At 45.6% G+C, this 19,543-nt stretch overlaps 1 protein-coding gene across 3 annotated transcripts in view; it reads right to left on the bottom strand.

Annotated features, from left to right (window-relative positions):
- Positions 1 to 451: 451 nt before the first annotated feature.
- The window catches only part of MTR (5-methyltetrahydrofolate-homocysteine methyltransferase), a 93,949-nt gene continuing 74,857 nt past the window's right edge, over positions 452 to 19,543 (bottom strand). For all 3 annotated transcript variants that reach the window (XM_079107035.1, XM_079107036.1, XM_079107037.1), the window contains 9 exons: positions 18,473 to 18,554; positions 13,987 to 14,085; positions 12,911 to 12,986; positions 10,632 to 10,787; positions 8,962 to 9,158; positions 5,477 to 5,677; positions 4,519 to 4,711; positions 3,075 to 3,187; positions 452 to 2,691 (listed from right to left, as the gene is read on the bottom strand). In XM_079107035.1, the coding sequence (XP_078963161.1) occupies positions 2,605 to 2,691; positions 3,075 to 3,187; positions 4,519 to 4,711; positions 5,477 to 5,677; positions 8,962 to 9,158; positions 10,632 to 10,787; positions 12,911 to 12,986; positions 13,987 to 14,085; positions 18,473 to 18,554 (1,204 nt within the window). In that variant the 3' untranslated portion in view covers positions 452 to 2,604. The remainder of the gene's footprint in view (positions 2,692 to 3,074; positions 3,188 to 4,518; positions 4,712 to 5,476; positions 5,678 to 8,961; positions 9,159 to 10,631; positions 10,788 to 12,910; positions 12,987 to 13,986; positions 14,086 to 18,472; positions 18,555 to 19,543) is intronic.

Genomic DNA, 19,543 nt, shown 5'->3' with positions numbered 1-19,543 from the left:
TCAAGACTGCCCTCTGAAACAGCAGCCTGAGAAAGAAGGCAACTGCTGACAAACTTTGGGGACATGAAAGTTTAAGTGGGCCGAGAAAGAGAAAATTATGAAAAGGGCTGAGGGATTATCATAAATATAGAGGTTAACCAGAAAAGGGATATCAAGGGGGAACCAGGGAAGACAAGTTTTTGAAAAATCTGGTCAACATTGTCTAAAACCAAAGAAAATAAAACCTGTTGGAAAGGCCACTGGGACTATCAAAAGGTCATCAGTGGCGGGAGTGATGGGAACATGCACACAGGAGTGGGGTGGGGTGTGTGTGTGTGAATCAAGCAGAGGATGTGAAAAACGGCCAGCATGCAGGAGGCACCCAAAGGTCTGAGGACAGCATGCCTGTCCTCTATGGGTCAGTGTGAACAGACGGTGGCAGCCACCAGGGCTAGAGGAGAAATGGGCCCTGAGCTCAACTGCCACCCTGCAAACCAGCTACCTCAGTAACAGCAGTACCCACAGCACCAGGGGGACGATTCTTTAGAAGGAAAAGTTAACGTGGAGCCTTGCTGAATGCAGAGGTGCCGAGTGTGCCGTGCATGTCAGTCCCAGATGCTGGTGATGGGAGGTCGTGGGCAGAGCCAGCCACTGAGGGAAGACCCAAGTCTAGAACGTTACCTCCCTGCCTTTCAAGTCCTGCCTCTGACACCTTAAACAAACCCAGGAGAGTGCCTTCGGGTTATATTTTAGATTCTTAATGATCACACAGGTACTTGAACTTAAAAATTTTGTTTTTGTCTTTAGAAATAAAGGGGTCTGTCATGGGATTAGACTGACAACACATTCAAGGTAACTATCTCACAACCAGCTGAGAGAAGACATGACAAGTATTTAATGACCAGGACACTCTTAGTAACTATTCAGATAAAATACATTAAAATATTTGAAGAAAGTTTCTTTTTCTCACAGAAAAACGTACCAAAGCTTAAATAATATACCTGCTATGGAACAGGAAATAAGTCGAACTAAGTGGCTCAGGACACCAAGTACCATTCTCAATCTGGCACAAGTTAAATGTACCTCAAGAAAGTGCACAATTTCCTTCACTCCAGGGGCAAGCAATGCCAGAAATGTATGCATTCTGCCGTGAGTACACATGTGCTATGGCTATGTAGGGTCATTTCCAAAGTCTTTTTTTTCCCCTTTCACCTCCAACACACCTGAATGTACCATTGCTTTAGGGGCATGGCCAGCCAATATCCAGGGAGATAAGGGATGGTGTTTGCCTCTTAGTGAGTCAGTCCCCGTCAAGCACGTAACAGAGGAGGCAGCTTCTCTTTCCCTGCCAAATGGGGTCTGAATCCCTGAAGGGGAACTAGCAGGTTCTCCAGCAATTACCATGCAGGTTTCCCCACTCTTTTGCCCTCTGTTTACCTCTTGTTCTCTTTTCAGGAATACCTGCTACACACTGAGACTGGGCTACCTACAGAACTCCACAGAAGCTACCATTCATTAAGCACTTGCGATGTGCCAGAGGCCACGTTAATTGTTCCACGTCATCTCTTTTTGTCTATGTGCGTCTCGACAGAAACTACTCCTTGCTCTCACTTTACAGATGAGAAAGCAGTATTGGAAAGTCTAGGTAATATACTCATATCAAACAGCAATTAGGTAGCCAAGCCGAAACATGAGTCTGTGTATATCTGACTTCAAAGTCCATGCTCTTACTATATCCCCTGAAATGACCCAGAACAAGCCAATGTGATATTTCCAAACTATATGAGTTTGGAGCTGGGTCAGCACAGAAAAAGAATTGAGTGACATCATACTGTCCACCAGTCCAACTCTGCAAAGGCCACTGCAGCTGAGCTAAGACCTTGTTCAATTCTGAAGACAACTAAAAGATATGAACCACCCTTAACTGTCATTCCCTCTCCACTTCCTCTTATCCCCTCTTAGGGATTAGGAAATTGTGGGAGCACAAAAAAGCCTGGAGAGCATGACTGTACTCAGCCACAGCAGGGCCAACGGCTCGTATTTCCGACAGGCGAGCAGTGAGATGCCTTTGCCAAAAGGAGTTTTGCAACCATTTAACTGAGCCTTAGAATATGAGGTCTTTCCAGGAGAGCAGAGATACTCTTTCCCATTGGAGTCTGCTGTTGGGACCACTTAGATTAAAATGCCCCATTTCTCACAGTGGCACTTTGCCACAGGGTCACATTTCTCTATTCTCTATTACATCCAAGTTTCAGGCTTCTTTTCTAAGAGAAATAAGTTCCCTCCTAGATCCAAGGTAAAAATAGAAAAAAAGCAGGCTGACTTGCTTTGAAATGCAAAAGACCCGTCTCCAGCTTATCCGGTCCCCAAGGGACCAGGGATGCCATGAGAGCCATGGAACCTCGCTGCTACTCGTTCAAGGTCTCTGAAAAACAGTGTTGTCTTCCGGAAGTCCCTAGAAGCCCTGTTCCTCTACAGCGTCTCCAGGATGGTTTCCAAAGCTGGAAGCAGAGCTGTGTCGACCAGATGCACACAGGCCTTTGTTATTAAGGCACTTTGGATCTTATATCCTTGAGGTCAGCAAGCAGAGAAGGTTAAAAGGAGGCAGAGTTGGGGGAGGAAAAGTTAGTCTGTATCATATCCCAAGATGGGTCCAAGCCATTTCTCCACATTGGCCACAGACATGTTCTTTCTCAGAGCATAATCTTCAACCTGCAAAAGACAGAAGCACGCTATTAAATCCAAGTGCTAACACTTTCTGAAGTTTCCTCAGGTTTTGTCAAGAAACATTAAGTACCTTCCATTTCTTAATAGCAATCTACTGAGTTAAGCGCAGATAGATATTTATCTGTCTACCTAGCTGCCTTACTCTCTGGGCAGAAAACAGCACACAGTAAGTACCTGCTGCATGTAGGCTGTGTATGCTCATGGTGTAGGGAGGGCTGGAATGAGGTAATGGACTAAGATTAAATTCAGACATTAACTGGGGAAAATATCTTCATTCCCTCCCCTTCCTTTATTCTCATTCACCTGTAAAATAAACTAGGTTCTAGGATTACACTTAAAACAGGCGTCTAAGGAAACCACACACTTACCTGATCCTTGGAAATTTTCCCCACAGCGAAGTATCTGGACTGCAGATTGGAGAAGTAGAGGCCAGACACTGCAGAGGCGGGTGCCATTGCCAAGGACTCTGTCAACCTAATGCCTGGAGAGGACAACACGGGAAATGCTCATTCACTTGCTGCCTAGTGTTGGGTCAGTGGTTGGCACTCAGTAGACTCTCGCTGGACAAACGAATCAAAGTAAACTTATGCCATCTACGTAGACACATGACCCAGCAAAAAAGCTGTGACCAGACAAGGCTAACAAATTCTGACCAGGTAGAAAAAAATTTCAGAACACACGGATCTCCTCACCTGGTACAGCAGGCCTGGAACAGACTCTACACTCTTCCCATGTTACCAAAGATCAGTGGAGGCTCCGACCTGCTGCTAAGTCCAGTCAGAGAGCCATCTGAGAGCTCTACACAGGCTCCAGGGGCCAATGACATTATCATCCATGAGTGACAGTTGGTACCAGTCAAGAATGAGGTCACAATGGCATGAGAAAAAAGTGATATGTTCTCCTGGGCTCTGGGAACGCAAAAGGACCCTCAGCTATCCATTCTAAGCTCTCATGTTATGGGCAAGGAAAGAATGACTCGAAGGTCAGGTGCCTTGCCACAGATCACCAGCCGGCTAATGGAAGACGGGCCCGAATCCAGACCTCGGGACTCCTGGCATCAGGTTCAGCACAGCGCAGCTCCTCACTTCAGCTAGATTCCTTCAGCTCTGCCAGCGGTGACAGCACGCCTTTCATTAATCCCTGAACTCAGCCAAGCCTTTCAACCACGTGATCTACGGCAAGGGTCAGAACCTGCATAAGGATGCACAGCCACACAACCTGCATAAGGATGCACAGCCACACAACCATGGAAACTGACACTGGATGCCCAGGGCTCCATCTCAAGAGGGCATGTGCCAACTTTCCATTTCAACGCTGAGAATCAAAACACGAGACAAAACATAATTATGGAAACAGAAGAGCATAAATGTTTACACCAGCATGAAAGGAAAGAGAAGGGAGCAGGGAGCTCTGCAAGGCTGGTGTCCAGAGATGCCACCAGCAAGCTACGTGGGCCTGAGGCAGACAGTGCCACCCACAGGACATCATCTGTGGGCTGCTGAGAGGGACGAAAGACACTATCACACCAGCAAGAGAAACTGGAAAAAGAGGAAAAGGAGGGCAGGGATGGGGTAACGTCTCGTCCATGAGGGTCAAGAGGAAATAATTTAAACTGGTAAGTCTGTAAGGGTGATATAAAAAGGTAACACTAACATTGAAGTAAAATTAAAATACATAGCTAAAAGTGTAAAAGGACAGGTAAGAGTTGATTTCATCTTAATTCTTCCACTTTTTAAAAATCTCTAAGCATTACAATGGTAAAAAGCGTAACTACTGAGTGAGAAAGAGAGGCGCTCAGCCTCCCACACACACCTGTGCACTGCTCGATGTCAGCCAGTCTCCACATGGTGAGCTTCTCGGTATGGTCAGGCTGGCTGGGGTAGCCGGGAGCTGGCCGGATCCCCTCAAACCGGAGCTTGCGCAGGTCGCTGACGCTCAGCTGCTCACTGCTGCAGTAAGCCCAGAGTTCTCTGCGAACCCTCTCATGGAGCTCCTCTGCAAAGGCCTGGGAATCCAGAGCAAAGGCACGCTCAGGCAGAGGCAGGAGCTCACAGCATGCCAGCAGCCTCCCTCCGTGGTCTAAGCCATGTGGAACAGCCTCCCTCGCAGGCCCACAACCAGGGTGAAACTGCCAAGAGGTGACAGGCTGCATTCTTGAGAGTTTATCCTTTCATTAGCTGCTCTGCTGCTCAATGGCAACCTGAACCTGGACTCTTGAGGTATTATGTTTTATGATCTGAGAATTCCAAGATTTTTATTATAAATACTACTCTGAAGTCCAGTCTACAGCACCACTTCCAGAAGGAGCAGCAGAGACCACACAGCTGCATTCCTCCATGGCTCACCACAGAGAAAGGGGGCGGCTCTCCTCACAGCCTTGGCTGCCCTATCCCGTGCACAGCAGATGCAGGATCTACAGACGATACCAACATCAAAAGAGGGGTTCTGAAATAAATCTGTTTTTTAATTTTGGGGGGTTCTCAGAAAAACAGCACACCACAGCAAGCAAAGGAGACATCAGAGATAAGCAAGAGGTCACGGTTCTAAGGCAATGACCAACTACAGCACCACTGAAGGTTTTCCTTTGCCCAAAGGACGACATATGAGAAGTACTTGGGGATTCATGATTTCTAGAGCATGGGTCATGTTAAAGCCTGCAGCATGACGCAGGGAAGAATACTGGTTCTAGTGGTGGCATCGCTCTGACACCTTGGCAGCTTCTCGTCCAGCCAGACTCACTTCATTGCCTGATGCACTGTCACCGCCTTACCTCTGCCAGTCGGTCGCCCAGCGCCTTGACCATGATGCTGTTGTAGTCATCACCACTGCCCTCGTAGGCCTTGCTCAGCTCTTCCACCCCAAAGCATGCAACAGCAAACAGGCCCAGGTAGTCACGGATCCCAGAATGCAGAGGAGCGATGAAGTCCGAGAGGCAGAGGTACGGGTCTGAGCTGGCAGAGTCCTTCTCAGCCTTGAAACCCAATCAGCAGGCACAGGGTCTATTAGCATGGATGTGGCACCAGCACAGAGGAAAGCAACTGGGTATCTTTAAGTAATACAAGCTTCATGACACAGAGACGTAGCACTTAGAACAGTGCCTGACACGTAGTACGTATTCAATGAATATTTGTTGAATAAATGAACCGCTATGGTTTCAGTGCATCCCCCAAAATTTCACATATTAGAAACAATTTTAATTCCTCAAAGTGGCAGTGTAGGGAGGTGGGGCCTGGTGGGAGGTATTTCAATTCTTAAAATGTACCACTGGGGGCTGGGGTTGTGGCTCAGTGGTAGAGCACTTGTGTGGCATATGTGAGGCACTGGGTTTGATCCTCAGCACCACATATAAATAAATGAATAAGTAAAATAAAGGTTCATTGACAACTAAAAAAATTTTTTTAAAAAAATGGATCACTGTTTTTCTTTCAGGAATGGGTGAACTATGGCTGGAGTTCAAACCTTTCTTCTTTCTTCTGTGTGTCCTCTTCCTGTTTCTGACTTATGCCATGTTATGAAGCAGTACATGACCTTTACCAGACATGGTCACATAGCTTGAACTTCCCAGCCTCCAGAATGCAAACCAAAATAATTTTTTTCTTAATAATTATCAGTCTCAGGGCTGGGGAGATAGCTCAGTCGGTAGAGTGCGTGCCTTGCAAGCACGAGTCCCTGGGTTCGATCCCCAGCACCACAAAAAAAAAAAAAAAATTATCAGTCTCATTTATTCTGTTTTAATAACAGAAAATGGAATAGGACACAAGTGAAATGAGATTTTAAGAACCCATTTATTTGTTCATTTACACACTTTCTGAATACGTACAGACACTGCTAGGAACCAGAACCTTAAACAGTCACACATTTTAAAAAATGTTCCCCTCTACAAAGTTTTCTTTTTTTCCTTTTTTTGGCTCTACTGGGGGTTGAACCCAGGGGACTTTTCCCACCCTTTTAATGTTAAGACAGGGTCTCACCAAATTGCTGAGGCTAGCCTCAAACTTCCAACCATTGTACCTCAGCTTCCCCAGTGATGGAGATAATGGGAACATGAGCCACTGCCCACAGCTTGCCCCCACAGTATTTTTAACCCCAATCAACATTAAGTCCTGGTGCTGTTTGAATGGGGACCATAAGCTCCACATGCATCCAACAGATATGGTTCAACAAACTTTAGGGTCAACATGATCTTGGTCATGTGCTGCCTGCCATAAGGGACAGTGCAAGAGACAGCTGGGGATACCCCATAATAATCTGAAACAAAGGAGCTCCACTCTCCCCATAGCCCAGGTACCTGTCCTTGCCCATTTTCCACTCTTACCTGATGAATGACTCTCCCAGGTACTAAGGTGACAACTAAGATCTTACACAATTACCTAGTCAATAACTGTGGAAATAAAGAGTTTGCAACTAGTATTAACCAAGTGCTCACTGGATGCCTGTTCTTTATATGAACTGCAAATTTAAGTTTCTCAACAATCTAGGCAAGTGGCATTATGGCTCCATTTTACAGGCAAGAAATCCAAGGCACAGAGAACTTGACCAGCCAGATCAGGCTCAGAAGAGACAAGCCAGGGGCCTGACACCAATGCTCCACTGGTACCAATAACAGATGCTCCTGCATACACAGTATCGCCTGTGACTGATCAGTTAATCAATGAGTGGCCACCCAGAAGCTTCAGAACCATCTGCCAGCCATGAAAGCAGTACAGCCTGAGACTGGCAGAAAACCAGCCAAAGGCTGCAGGCAAGGAGATGCTGATAAAAGCACTCAGTAGCGTCAGCGCTCAGGGATGGCTGTGCAAAAGGAGCATTTTTTCAGTTGTACTTTGCCTATCAACTATTCTTTGCTAACAAAAGCTAGAGGGGGACAGCAATTAGAGGTACCCAGAACAGAAGGCTCCCAGAGTAATAAAGCACTGCAGTCAGACTTCCCCAAGTGTGCTAGAGGAAAGCACTACCTTAGAAGTACCTGCCTAAGCAGGTAATAAACACAAGTGGTCCAGTTCCCCTTTTCAGGGACGATGCAGGTGTCCACTCTGAGAATCGACTGAATAAAAGGCCTAATATACTAGTATGTCACAGACTGCCTAAATACCAGAGATTTTTACTTTACTCTGGAAGCAGAGCAGACAAGGACATAGAACCCTGGAGGATGACAGTGTGGACCTGAAGAGGTTTCTGACCTTAGTTAAACCTGTAAAAGAAAAGTCTCTGATTCCCTAATGAGGAGGGGCTGGAGGTTAATATTAGAACCCTCTGCTTTATATCATGTGGAGTCAGCCTGAGTGCATACATTAAGGATTTACTGAGCCTGAGTACACAGAGTAAGGAGGTAGTTGCCCTTAATTAACTCTCTGTGGTACAGGTAACGACCCCAGATTTAAGAATCCCAGCAGGCATAATGGTCAAAACACCTGTCATTTTGAAATGTATTGCAGTTGTGATTAAAGGCAACACTATCGCTTTTAAATAACTGAAAATGGTAGTAAAATTGAAAGAGTAATTTATTGCAAATTATTAAATTTGGTTAATTCTGGTGAATCCTGGTTCCAGTTCTTAATCAGGACAACTTCTACTTACAATAGCAAAAGGGACATGATACTTGCAGTTTTAAAGGTGGGGGCATGAAAGTGAGCCATGCTGTGAGGAGCCCCTTCTGACTGAAGGAAGTCAGCGTGGTGAAGGAAGTCAGGGCAGGGCACAGCAGGGCCTACCCTTCTGTGCAGTTCAATGCCACCTCCACCAGCCTGTTTCTCTTCTGTAGAGAGGAACCACACTGCCTGATGACAGGGCTGTGCATAACTTAAACAGGACAGCCAGTCCAGCACCTTCCTGAGAACCTGGCACCCAGGGAACACTCAGCCGATGCTTGCCTCTATTTCTCTCCTCCTGAGAAAGAGGGACACCTAACAATTGATTTAATGACAGAATTGCAAACCAAGATGACAAGTAAGCCAATATCCTCTGGCTTCAAAAGACAGAGAACATCAGTGTGTGACACCTGGGCAATGCTTCCTATCCACCCACAGATGCTCCTGCTTGCACTCAAGAGGACCTGCCAGATACCCACGTTGGCACCTTCTCTCATCATCCTCTCAGATGCTGTGGGCCTGAGCCCACGGAGGATGAGGTGGAGCGGATGCCATCATTTACACACAGCTTGGGCTTCTTATTTAATTTGCACTGATATTATATTTAGGCTAGTGACTGAACCTAAAGGTAAGAGCAGTGTGCTCACTGTTCGGATGCCCTGCGTACCTGCTGCCTCAACCCATGAAAGGTGGCTATGGGCTCCACAGCCTGGGGCACCACGCCCTCTGCATACAGGTGGATGTCGTCTTGGACACTCTGTGCTGGCCAGAATCCAACCACACCCCTGGCCTGGAGCTTCTTTTGACTAATCAGTGCAGTCAGCATATTGTGGGCGTCGTCATACACCTTTTTGGCCTCTCCACCTATTAGGGAAATACAGTACGAATTCACTTAAAGATGCCAACAAGTACCAGAAACAAACGCTTGTTTTAAAAACCACCACCCCTCAGTCAGCTTCCCCTGTGTCCCATCCACTCCCCTCCAAGACTTCCTGGCCTTTGCCATTGGCATAGCTGAAGGGAGCAGACGGGCTAATGGCGCCTGTGAAACACAGCTCCCAGTCTGCCTCCCGCAGCTCAAGTCACTTGCATTTTCCCCTTTAACAAAAGGCAGAGAGCCAAAGCTATGGCGCCCCAAAGCAGCCCGTGATAAGACGAGAAAAAGAAGGTCAGTCCCTGGCTCCCTGATATTTCTCGTGGACACATGATTCCACTGGTTCCACAGTGACCTTTGGGCATGGGATGAGGTGAGGAGGGAGAAGTGGCTCCAAATCCTCTTATGTGAATCCAGTGCTGTGGCTGCACACTGAGGCCAGGTTCCAGAACACTCTCTCCCTTAGTGTCTGTAAATGTAACACTGAGGTCCCAGGCCATGCTAGGGCCAGTCCTACGGCCCCCTGACTATTCATCTGTGAGGCTGAGGGGCAGTGAAGTAAGAAGCCCTGGCCCACCACCACCCTCCTGGCTACCTGTGAGCTGCATCCTAACGATGCCCAGGACCTCTTCAGTAAACTGCAAAGGCTGTCTTAGCTTTTCCCAAAACTTATCTTGCATTTCTGAGTCCACTCTACAACTCACTTTGATCTAGCTATTTCCTGACCTCAACTGGCTGCACTGTGATCCACTGTGTCGAGGGCAGGTTTGGGGGTGAGGCTACATGTGAGAACTAGGGCTTACAATTCATCAACTCACCCATTATTGAGTTTATCACCCCAGTCCTTCTCTGCTCCCTAATGCTCTGGGCACAATGGGCTCCTGGAAGTTCTCCACACAGAACATGTGTCTGAGCCTTCTCAAATTCTGTCCCTCTACCTCAAGTGCCCTTTTCTTCAGTGCCACCTCACATCCCCAGACCCCACCTCAGGAAATCCCACTTAATCTTCAAAAAGCAGTTCAAATACTGCCTCCTCCAGGAAGGCTGGCCTGAGCTCCCCATCTGAGCTCCAGCTCTTCTTAAGTCCACAGGAGTCCAGGCAGGACCCACAGGAGGAGCACAGCACTACCAGCACTGTCAGCTGTCCCAGTGAGTCAGGTACTAGATGGCAGGGTTACATTGTCTCCTTATGTTTATCCCTAGTGCCCAGCACAGAGCCCAGCATATAAATGATGTCAATAAACATTTATGCAAAGAACGAATAAATGAAACGCCAAATTTAGTTGCTGTAACAGGACTGACCAAGCAGTGTAGAAACCATCTGAAAGTTGAGCAGGTGAACAAAATGAAAGCAGGTACATCCTGCATAATTAAAATACATGGCTCATCATCTATTCCTGCCTTCAAAGTCATAATACTACGTCTTGAATCTCAGGCAGGGACAAAGTACTTACTGAACTAACCTACTGTTTTGTCGTTAAATATCTTGGGAAAGCCTCGATTCGGGTACTTGCCACGAAGCTGCCAGACATCAAAGAAAGGTTTCCAGTCAATGTAGTCCACCAGCTTCTGCAGGTCATAGTCTTCGAAGACCCGGGTCCCAATAAACGTGGGCTTCACTACAGGAGGAAGCACAGCTGTCAACTCTGGCGAAGGCTAAGCCCCTCGCACGGGCACACAGCCTGAGAGGCCTGTTTCCCAGTTCCTCACTCTGCTGGCTCCCACGCTCTGCCTCCCGCTTGTCACCCGTAGGAGTTGCCGTACAAAGAGGGGAACTTTAAATTACCCTGGAGAAGGAGTCATTCTTCACTGAATCTTAAATAAAACTATTCTTCCCATGCAGCTGACTGATTACACCACCCTGGAAACGCTGTCCTCGGCCCTCCACTCCCGCCCCAGGAAAAAGAAGGATTTGGGTCCAATTTTCACTTAAACGAATGAAGACAACACAAAATAAAGACCACTAGGGGTGGGGTGCAGCTCAGTACTAGAGAACTCGCCTAGCATGTGCAAGGCCCTGGGTTCCATCCCCAGCACCACAAAATAAATAATAAATAAAGACCACTGCAGAAAGACATATACAGTAAGCTACTTATAAGTCTGTAACAATGAAACAACAGTTAGTATTGCCCACTAACATATATGCACAAAGTATAAGGACATGCATAGAAATGAAATCCCAAACTCAGCATTTTAGTTATTTCTGCAGAGGAGGAATGGGCACACAGGACACTGTGTCCTGTTTATGCAAGATAGTCCCTTCTTGTAAACACCCATTATGTCAGTTTGTTCAGTAACAAGTCATACAGTCTCCTTAGAGATTGTTATTATTACTACCTCCACTCTCCTGATTACAGTAGCCTCCTTCCAGGGAGGCCGGGATGACCCTCTGCTACAAAACCATGAGGATAGGGTTAGTACTGACCAAGCTTGTCACCCAGAGATCAAGAATTGCTCCAGGCTCTACCACCCTTGAGAGGAAACCCTCCTTTCTTCCTGCAACTCCCAAACACTGTTGTCCTTAAAACATTTCTGAGGGCCATATCTTAGGGCCCCACATATTGGACAGCAGATCAGAGTCTTAGAAAATGGCCACTCAGAGAGTGTCTTTGCCACTGTCAGGCACAGTGGACTCTCCCAGGACTATTTCTATCAAAGCATGTTTTGGATGCTTGACGTGGTCAAGGCAGACCAACCCTAGGGCTATTAGTCCAGCTGCACAGTGAAAGACAAAAGGCACATTTGCGCCAAGGTTTTTATGTGTCTTACTCATAGCTCTTCTACAAAGTAACCCCCTTTCTACACATGGGAAACTGTCAGACGTGGAAGGAAGACACTCAAGGTCACTCAGAGAAACAGAGCCAGGAGCCGAGTCAGCAAGAGAACCCTCCTCCTCCTTTTCCACCCAGCATGGCACTCTTTCTACCAAACCACCTGAACTCAGCGGGAATGAAATTAGAACGAAGCACACCTACATTTCCAATTTAATCCTCTCAACTCTGCTGAGCATGTGTAGAACACAGATGTCGTGAGCACTGAAAGCTGATTTGAGATACTACTTTGGAAATATGAATTTGATTAACATGACCCCTGCTCACCCGTCTGCATTTTTGCATTTGTAGCACATGCCTCTCTGAGCCTGTCAAAACATCTTACACATTCTATTCCCTTGTGAACACCTATGCAAGCAAGGAAGTTAGCTAGAAATAATAAAAGGACGAAACCAAATGAAAGAAAGAAAATAAAAAAGGAAGCATCAGATAGAGAAATAAAAGTGAGCAAGCAACAGGGGCTCCAGCTCTGCGGTACTGTTTTCAAGATCTGTGAGTACAAAGGCATCGTACTCCACGCCAGCCATGGGCCTACCCGTGACACAGGCCAAGCTGAGGGAAGACCACTCAAGCACAGCTCAGAGGAAGGCACAGGTCCTGCAGCTCCCTAAATACTTGGACACAAATCCAAAGGGAATCTTAGTAACCTTTCAAATTATTCCCTGAAACTCAGTTTCTTCTGTTAAAATGGAGCACCCATGCTCACTACAAAGATGTCTGAAGTTCGTTTCAGGATAGTGTCCAGCAGATGACAGGTCTTCCTTAAGTGCTGCCTATTTACTTTCTTGTCATCAGGGCTACTCATCATTATGCACTAATAATGAGCTGCCAGTTTCAATCTATAGCCACATAACCACAAATATCTCCTCAGCATATCATCAATAATCACACCCAGCTATCTCCACACAGACCTGGGTGAGGTTCAGTCAACCAATCAATATGGAAACCATGTTTTCTGGCTTGATTTAAGGGTAAGTATTTCCTCTCCTGTTGGGGGAAAAAAAGAAGTTATTTAGTCTGAGACTCTTAGTTCTTCCACATCTACTATAAACACACGACCAAGAAAGTCAGTATAGAAGCTTTGCAAGAAAACAAATGTTTGAAAATTCTTATCCTGAAAAGGTCTTCCTCATCTACTCAACATGGCTTTACACCGGCATAAGAACAGGAGCCTGAAAGGATATGTAATTATAAGGCTACTCTGCAGCCCCAACAGTCTAGCATAACGGTGCCTTCAGAACATCCTGGTAAACTGGCTATCATCAACCACCCAGGGGATCAGAAGGTAGAACCAAGGAACTGTCACTGTGGACAAACCTAAGGGGAAAGAAAAAAGCCCCCCACAGTGAGCCAGGCTTGCTGGCAACTCAAAAACCAGTAAGCGTCCTTCCTCCAGCAGTCTGTTAACTGATTTCACTTCTGTAACAACCCCCAAAAGCTTCTCCCCACACCAAAAGCCCAGAAGCAAATAACCAGGAGAAAATATCCCAAAGACTTCAAAAGAGTAATTACAGATTCCCTGAAGCTGAGAGAGAGCAGGGCAGTTACTGACGCACTTCTGCACAGCCAGGGTAGGTTCATCAGGGAAAGAGCTCAGGATGGCCCTGGCTAGCACCCCCATTTTTCTTCACTATTCCCTCAATAGCAGGGATCTGTGGGAAACTTCTTGGGGTAGTGTGCAGCTCCTATTTCCCCGCAGGTATGAGTTTATATTCACTCATTCTCGTAACTTGGGCATCTAGCACAGTACCTAACACCTGCGGGGAACCCAGCATGTTTGCCTCAATAGATTAAGATTAATTTTAAAATAACCAAACGTTATTGGGAACTTAAGACAATGAAGAACTCTGGTTTGAACTAGAAAGTAGGACTACTCTGAAAGGACCCTAAGCCTTTACTCTCCTCAAAACAGTAAATAAAGTCACAACAAAAAACCACAGGATTACCTTATTGCCCAAATAAGCAAAGTCCTGTTTCTGTCATTTACCTTGAGAGACTCATAATGATCCTGTCTAATATCTTCATATTCTTCCATGATTTCTTCAAAGTATTCATCTTTTAGATTTTCATCTAACAGTTGAGAACACTGAAATGCAAGATAAAGTCAGTAACCACAGAACTATTCAAGATAAAACCCACGTAGTAACAGGCCACTCTGGTGACAGCCCCCTCAGAAAGGCTACCCTAACAACGTTCGCTCTCACTTGGCCAAATGTGGCCAACTGTGCTAACTCCTGTCCAGGTGTGTAGCACAAGGTGAACTCAGTGGACTTGGAATATCAAAACCTGTACATGCCCAAGAAAGTCCTGGTCCTGGACTCCCTCCTTGGAGATAAGCTCTAAGCCCTTGGGATATCCTGCCTGAAAAGAATGCCACTGTATACCTGGGCTTTGGGCCTTGCCACAGAGTTGATACCAACAATGTCATTTGTGGTGAGAGTCTTGGTTCAGGATGTATCTGTTTAACCTTGGAAGAGTTGAAGACTAAGCTACTAAGGCCAGACACGTGGGTGTCCCAGGCTTATGAGACAACTTAGGACAGCAAGGCTTGAGTAAGCGTCCTGGCTGGAAGCTGACACGCCTCACTAGCAGAAGAGTTAAGTGCTGTCTGCCTGACTCCTGGGAGACACACAGAAGCTTGTGCCTGTCTCTTGGAGCACACCCTCTATACCTTCTGCCTTTGCATATTTTAAGCTGTCTCTTTCTATGGCAATCACTGTGATCGTGAGTGTACAGTGTTTCAGAGATCTCAGAGTCCTTCTGGTGAAATCACTGAACTTGAAGGTGATCTTAGGGATCCAGAAACACTGGGTTCACTACCTTCTTTAGTGCTTCAAAGACACCCAGTCATCTCTATCACTGCACTTCCCACAGGCTTTCATCACCTGGTCACATGTCTATTTCCCTTACTAGAGGTCAAGTCCTTGAAAGCCAGGAGCACATTAACCACCTCTGTGCCCATGGTGCCTCACTTACACTTGGAGCATACAAGGTACACCCTCCTCATGATGTGTCTAACAAAAGAATGAGGCTGAGGGCTGGGCTGTGGCTCAGTGACAGAGTGCTCACCTGGCATGTGTGAGGAACTGGGTTCGATCCTCAGCACCACATAAAAATAAATAAATAAAGGTATTGTGTCCATCTCCAAAAAAAAAAAAAAAAAAAAAACAGAATGAGGCTGATCTTCCTGCTCAACTTGGGGCTTTTACAAAGACATGAAATAAAAATGGTAATCTAAGAAAATGTGAGATTACTCATTAAATTATAAACCAGGATAAGCTAAATATTATCTGTGATGATGACTATCAAGCTGGTAGAAGACTTGCTTTCATGGTAACTCAAAATAACATTACAAAGAAATAAGGAACAGCTGCTGGTGATTATATCAGAAGAAAACCACAGCACTGTCCCGCCCTCATTCTCTAGCAGGATTTTCTAACACAGAGAAAGATAAGGAAGTTCAGTATTTTCATCTAAAATTAAACAACTTAGACTGGATGATGGCTGATGTGACTCCCAGTTTAAAAGTCCGTAAACTATGTGATTCCTAAGTGTCTCCTCTATTAACAATCTCATCACCTATGGGCTAGGATAAAACAAAATCACTTCATTAGGAAATATTACAGAAAAGGCCATTGTGGAAGGCCTAAAAATAGTTTCCCACCATCGCCTTACCTGAACTCACCCTACAGAGTTCTCATTTAGGAAATCCAGTGAGGCAAGGGAAAACAAGAGGGCGGTGCACACCTGAACTCCCCAAGTACCTGCAACCAACATCAAACAGTGCTGCGTTCTGCTAGATCACACCCTGAGACCTTCTCTGGATCCCTCTCACATTCAGAGAACTGATAATGCCCTGGCACAGCTACTACTGGGTAGCCAGAGTCTACTACTACAGTTTGCTGGCCACTTGTACACTCCAGGGAGCCCTTTGCTCCCAGTGCCCCTTCCTACCACCCAGTATGACTTGCTTGAACTAAACAAGCTCAGCCAGGCACGGTGGCACACCCCCTATAATCCCAGCAACTCAGAAAGGTGAGGCAGGAGGACCACAAGTTCAGGGCCAGCCTGGGCAACTTAGTGAGACCCTGTCTCAAATAAAAAAGGTTATGGATATAGCTCAATGGCAGAGTACCCTTGGATTCAATCATACTTCTAAGAAAGAAAGAAAGGGTTGAGCGGAGGTAGGGGAGGGAAGGGAAGGAAAAAGTTCATGGCCAATGTACTGCTAACCTAGCAATCCTTCCACCAACATCGAGGTCTATCAGATGTTTCAGGTCAACCATTGAGACATATCACAACTTTTTTTTTTTTTTAGTTGTAGATGGACACTTTTGTTTATTTATTTTTATGTGGTGCTGAGGATTGAACCCAGTGCCTCACACGTACTAGGCAAGTGTTCTACCAATGAGCTACAACCTGGCCCATATCACAACTATTATTTACCTCCATCTGTTTTTATTTTTTTATGGTAATAGCTGCACAATGAAGGGAAATAAATTGAAAATTTTAAATATAGTTTAAAAAGAACTAACCTTAAACTTTTTTTTTTTTTTTTTATGGTGCTGGGGATTGAACCCAGGGCCTTGTACTTGCAAGGCAAGAACTCTACCAACTGAGCTATGTTCCTGGCCCTAAACTTCTTAAAGGAAAGAAAGCAAAGGGAATCCTCAGACCTGCCTATATTGGCTACATCCTTTTAAATCTTTCAGTTATGTAAGACAGCTGCTAAAGCATGGTCCTGCCCATGTTCATTCCATTTAGAGCAGTTACCAGATGACCCACCGTATGATGTGCGCTGAGTCACTCGGAAGAGAGGTCACTTGTACATGAGGAGAGCTAAGCATAGCTGGAACCCCAGCCCAGGGGTGAACCGCCATGAATACAAGGCCCACTCCTGTCTCCCGGCAAGGCCCTGGCTGTCTGAGCTGTTCAGGATGGGAAGGAGTCTGTCCTGCAGACCTGCACTCAAGGCCAACACCTCCCACACCACCTGTAGGGGAAGCACTGAGCACTCAAGCAGGTCCAACAGCCTTGTCCCCAGATAGAAAATGTTCAGTGCCATTTACGGCACTTGAAAATAGCCAACAAAGCTCAAAAAGGGGACCACTGGTCATTAAACCATAGATTTGATATAAGCTCTGAAAAAGCATAATCCAAAATTAAGATATAAATATTGTTTTAAAATTGAGTTGTTAAAAATATAGCTTATTTGCACATTAGTCTATGTCAACAAAAAACTTTAAAAGGGCAATTTTATGACTTCAGCCTCATTTAATTTTAGCCTTTTTAACAAAAAGTTGTTAAATGTTTAATAGAAAAACATTCAATTTAGCATAGAATAAGACGGATTGCATTAAGTCAGTCCCACACCTGCCACCTGATGGGTATTGGCCTTAAGAGTTACTAACCCCTTCCTTCCTGTGTTTTTTCGTCTCTAAAAAGGGCAATATAAGTGTCTTCCTTTTGAGCCCATTCTGGAGAGTAAATAACCTCTGTGAAGCACTTACTTCAGCACCTGGTAGTCCAAAAACTTTCAATAATAACAATTATTGTATACTTCCATGTAAACAAATTCACAGATCTGAAGGAATTCTTTCAGAAGGTGGCTCAGGAAACATGGTCACCCTGGTCCAGGCTGCATGACACCACTGCAAGTCCCCAGACCACCAGGCCTCCTTGATGGCATTCCTCCCCTGCCAAGTGAAGGTCGGCCTACACTGGTGGTGGTCAAGCCCTGCCCTCTCAGTGAGAACTGGGAGTGGGGTGAAGGTCCGAAGGGCTGCCTGGCTCTCTTCTGTACCACGCTGAGTTTCCAGGTCAACTATCACTTATGGACAAGGGTTCTACCGCTCAGAACGATTTGGAAATTAGTGGGTCACCTGGTCTCAGATGCCTTCCAGCTGTTGTATCCTAGTATTCAGCAAATAAAATGAAACTGGTAATAAGAGGGGACCTCTTAGTCACTGAAGGGGAAAAGCATGGAAGGACATTTGTGCAAGCCGTTTGTTACACTCACTAAGAAAGAGGATCTATTATTCTGTGGCTTTAATATCTAGTCAATGTCTTTCTATCCTTGGATTGGGTCAACTGATCCATCCTCGAGTGTTCTTCTATATGGAAAAAGGTCGTCCTTAAAATCCTTCATTCTGCTTAACTCTGGCAGCGATCGAGGTGTGTCTATTCGTGTGTGTAAACTGGACAATTCTGTCTGTCTGCACAGCTGTCTAGGTCAAAGGTGTCTTGGTGCCATCCCTCTCCATCTGCCACTCAGCTGTCTGAGGAACAGGACATGCTCACTGGAACCTCCTTCCAGAGTAGCAGACGCTGCAGTGGCGCACTGTAAGCCCTAGGCTGTTCCTTACGTTTCTTTAGTAAAACTGGACAAAAATAAAAGGATCCTGGGCTTTTAATGCTTCCTTTTTCCTCTCTTTGAGATATATTTGAAATTAAACGGAAGGCAACATACTTACCACTACCACACTCTTGGATGCATCCAGGACATGGATCACAGGTGCACTGTATCTTGGAGCTATTTTAACTGCTGTGTGGGTTCTGAAAAGAAGGGTCAGGACGAAAAGCACATCCATCAGTACTGACAGTTCCTACACAACTCCTGTTCAGAACCATTAGAGATAATGTCCTTCAACAGTGTTTCCCAGAGAAAGATTTCAAGGTACTTACTTACAAATACTGAATTTCAAATTTTCCTTGTGAAACAAGAATTACTTTTTCCTGTCCTAAGATGGGGAGAAATGATATGAATGAATAGGCCCAGGCTACAAAGAAGTCTGTGACCCAGTGAAAAAGACCTTGTTCTCAGCTTCTGCCAACAGGGCTGAGTCCCTGGCCCAACTTGTCTGCAGGACACGCTGCCTAGGTGCTGCCACGTCTGTGTAGCCAACATCAACACCCTGCGGCCCCATTCCCACCTATACTAGTAGTAAGGAACCTGGGACCAAAAATTCAACACAAAATAAACAGAGATACAAGCAACAAATTTTATACTAAGATTGGCTCGGCCCCAAATCCCTGAGGCCAAACTTAAAAATGCTGGTACTGAGAAACAACTTTTGATCCTTAAAATTTACCTAATTAACTAAAGTGCAAAACAAATTGCCCTCTGATTGCTAGATGTTTAGAGCAATAGCATAGGCTGCATATTGGCTGTTTCATTCTAGAACACATCAAATTAAAGTGAGAACTGAAAACACACGTGGCCTCCACAGCCTCCCTAAAGTGGTTACAGAGGTTCTCAATGGTGAGGAAAGTGGCAGCCCTACCCTCAAAAGCGGGTAGTCACACCTCGGGATTCCTGAGTTTCCTTCTTTTCCCTGGTGCACTGAAGCAGCACACTCATCCAAATTGGGTGCTTTCATGTTCTTTTCCTCAACTAACGTACATTTTTGTTTGGAATGTTGTCCAAAATATGCTATGAGAAAGAAACCACACCACATGACTTTCTAGCAAATAAACACACAGACATACTCAGAAAAGTATCTTTCCCTTGGAGCAACATGACGTCCTCTTGAATTCTCCAAGTT

This window comes from Sciurus vulgaris (genome assembly GCF_902686455.1).
Source record: "Sciurus vulgaris genome assembly, chromosome: 12".
Taxonomy (NCBI): domain Eukaryota; kingdom Metazoa; phylum Chordata; class Mammalia; order Rodentia; family Sciuridae; genus Sciurus; species Sciurus vulgaris.
This window is presented reverse-complemented; position numbering and strand designations above follow the sequence as displayed.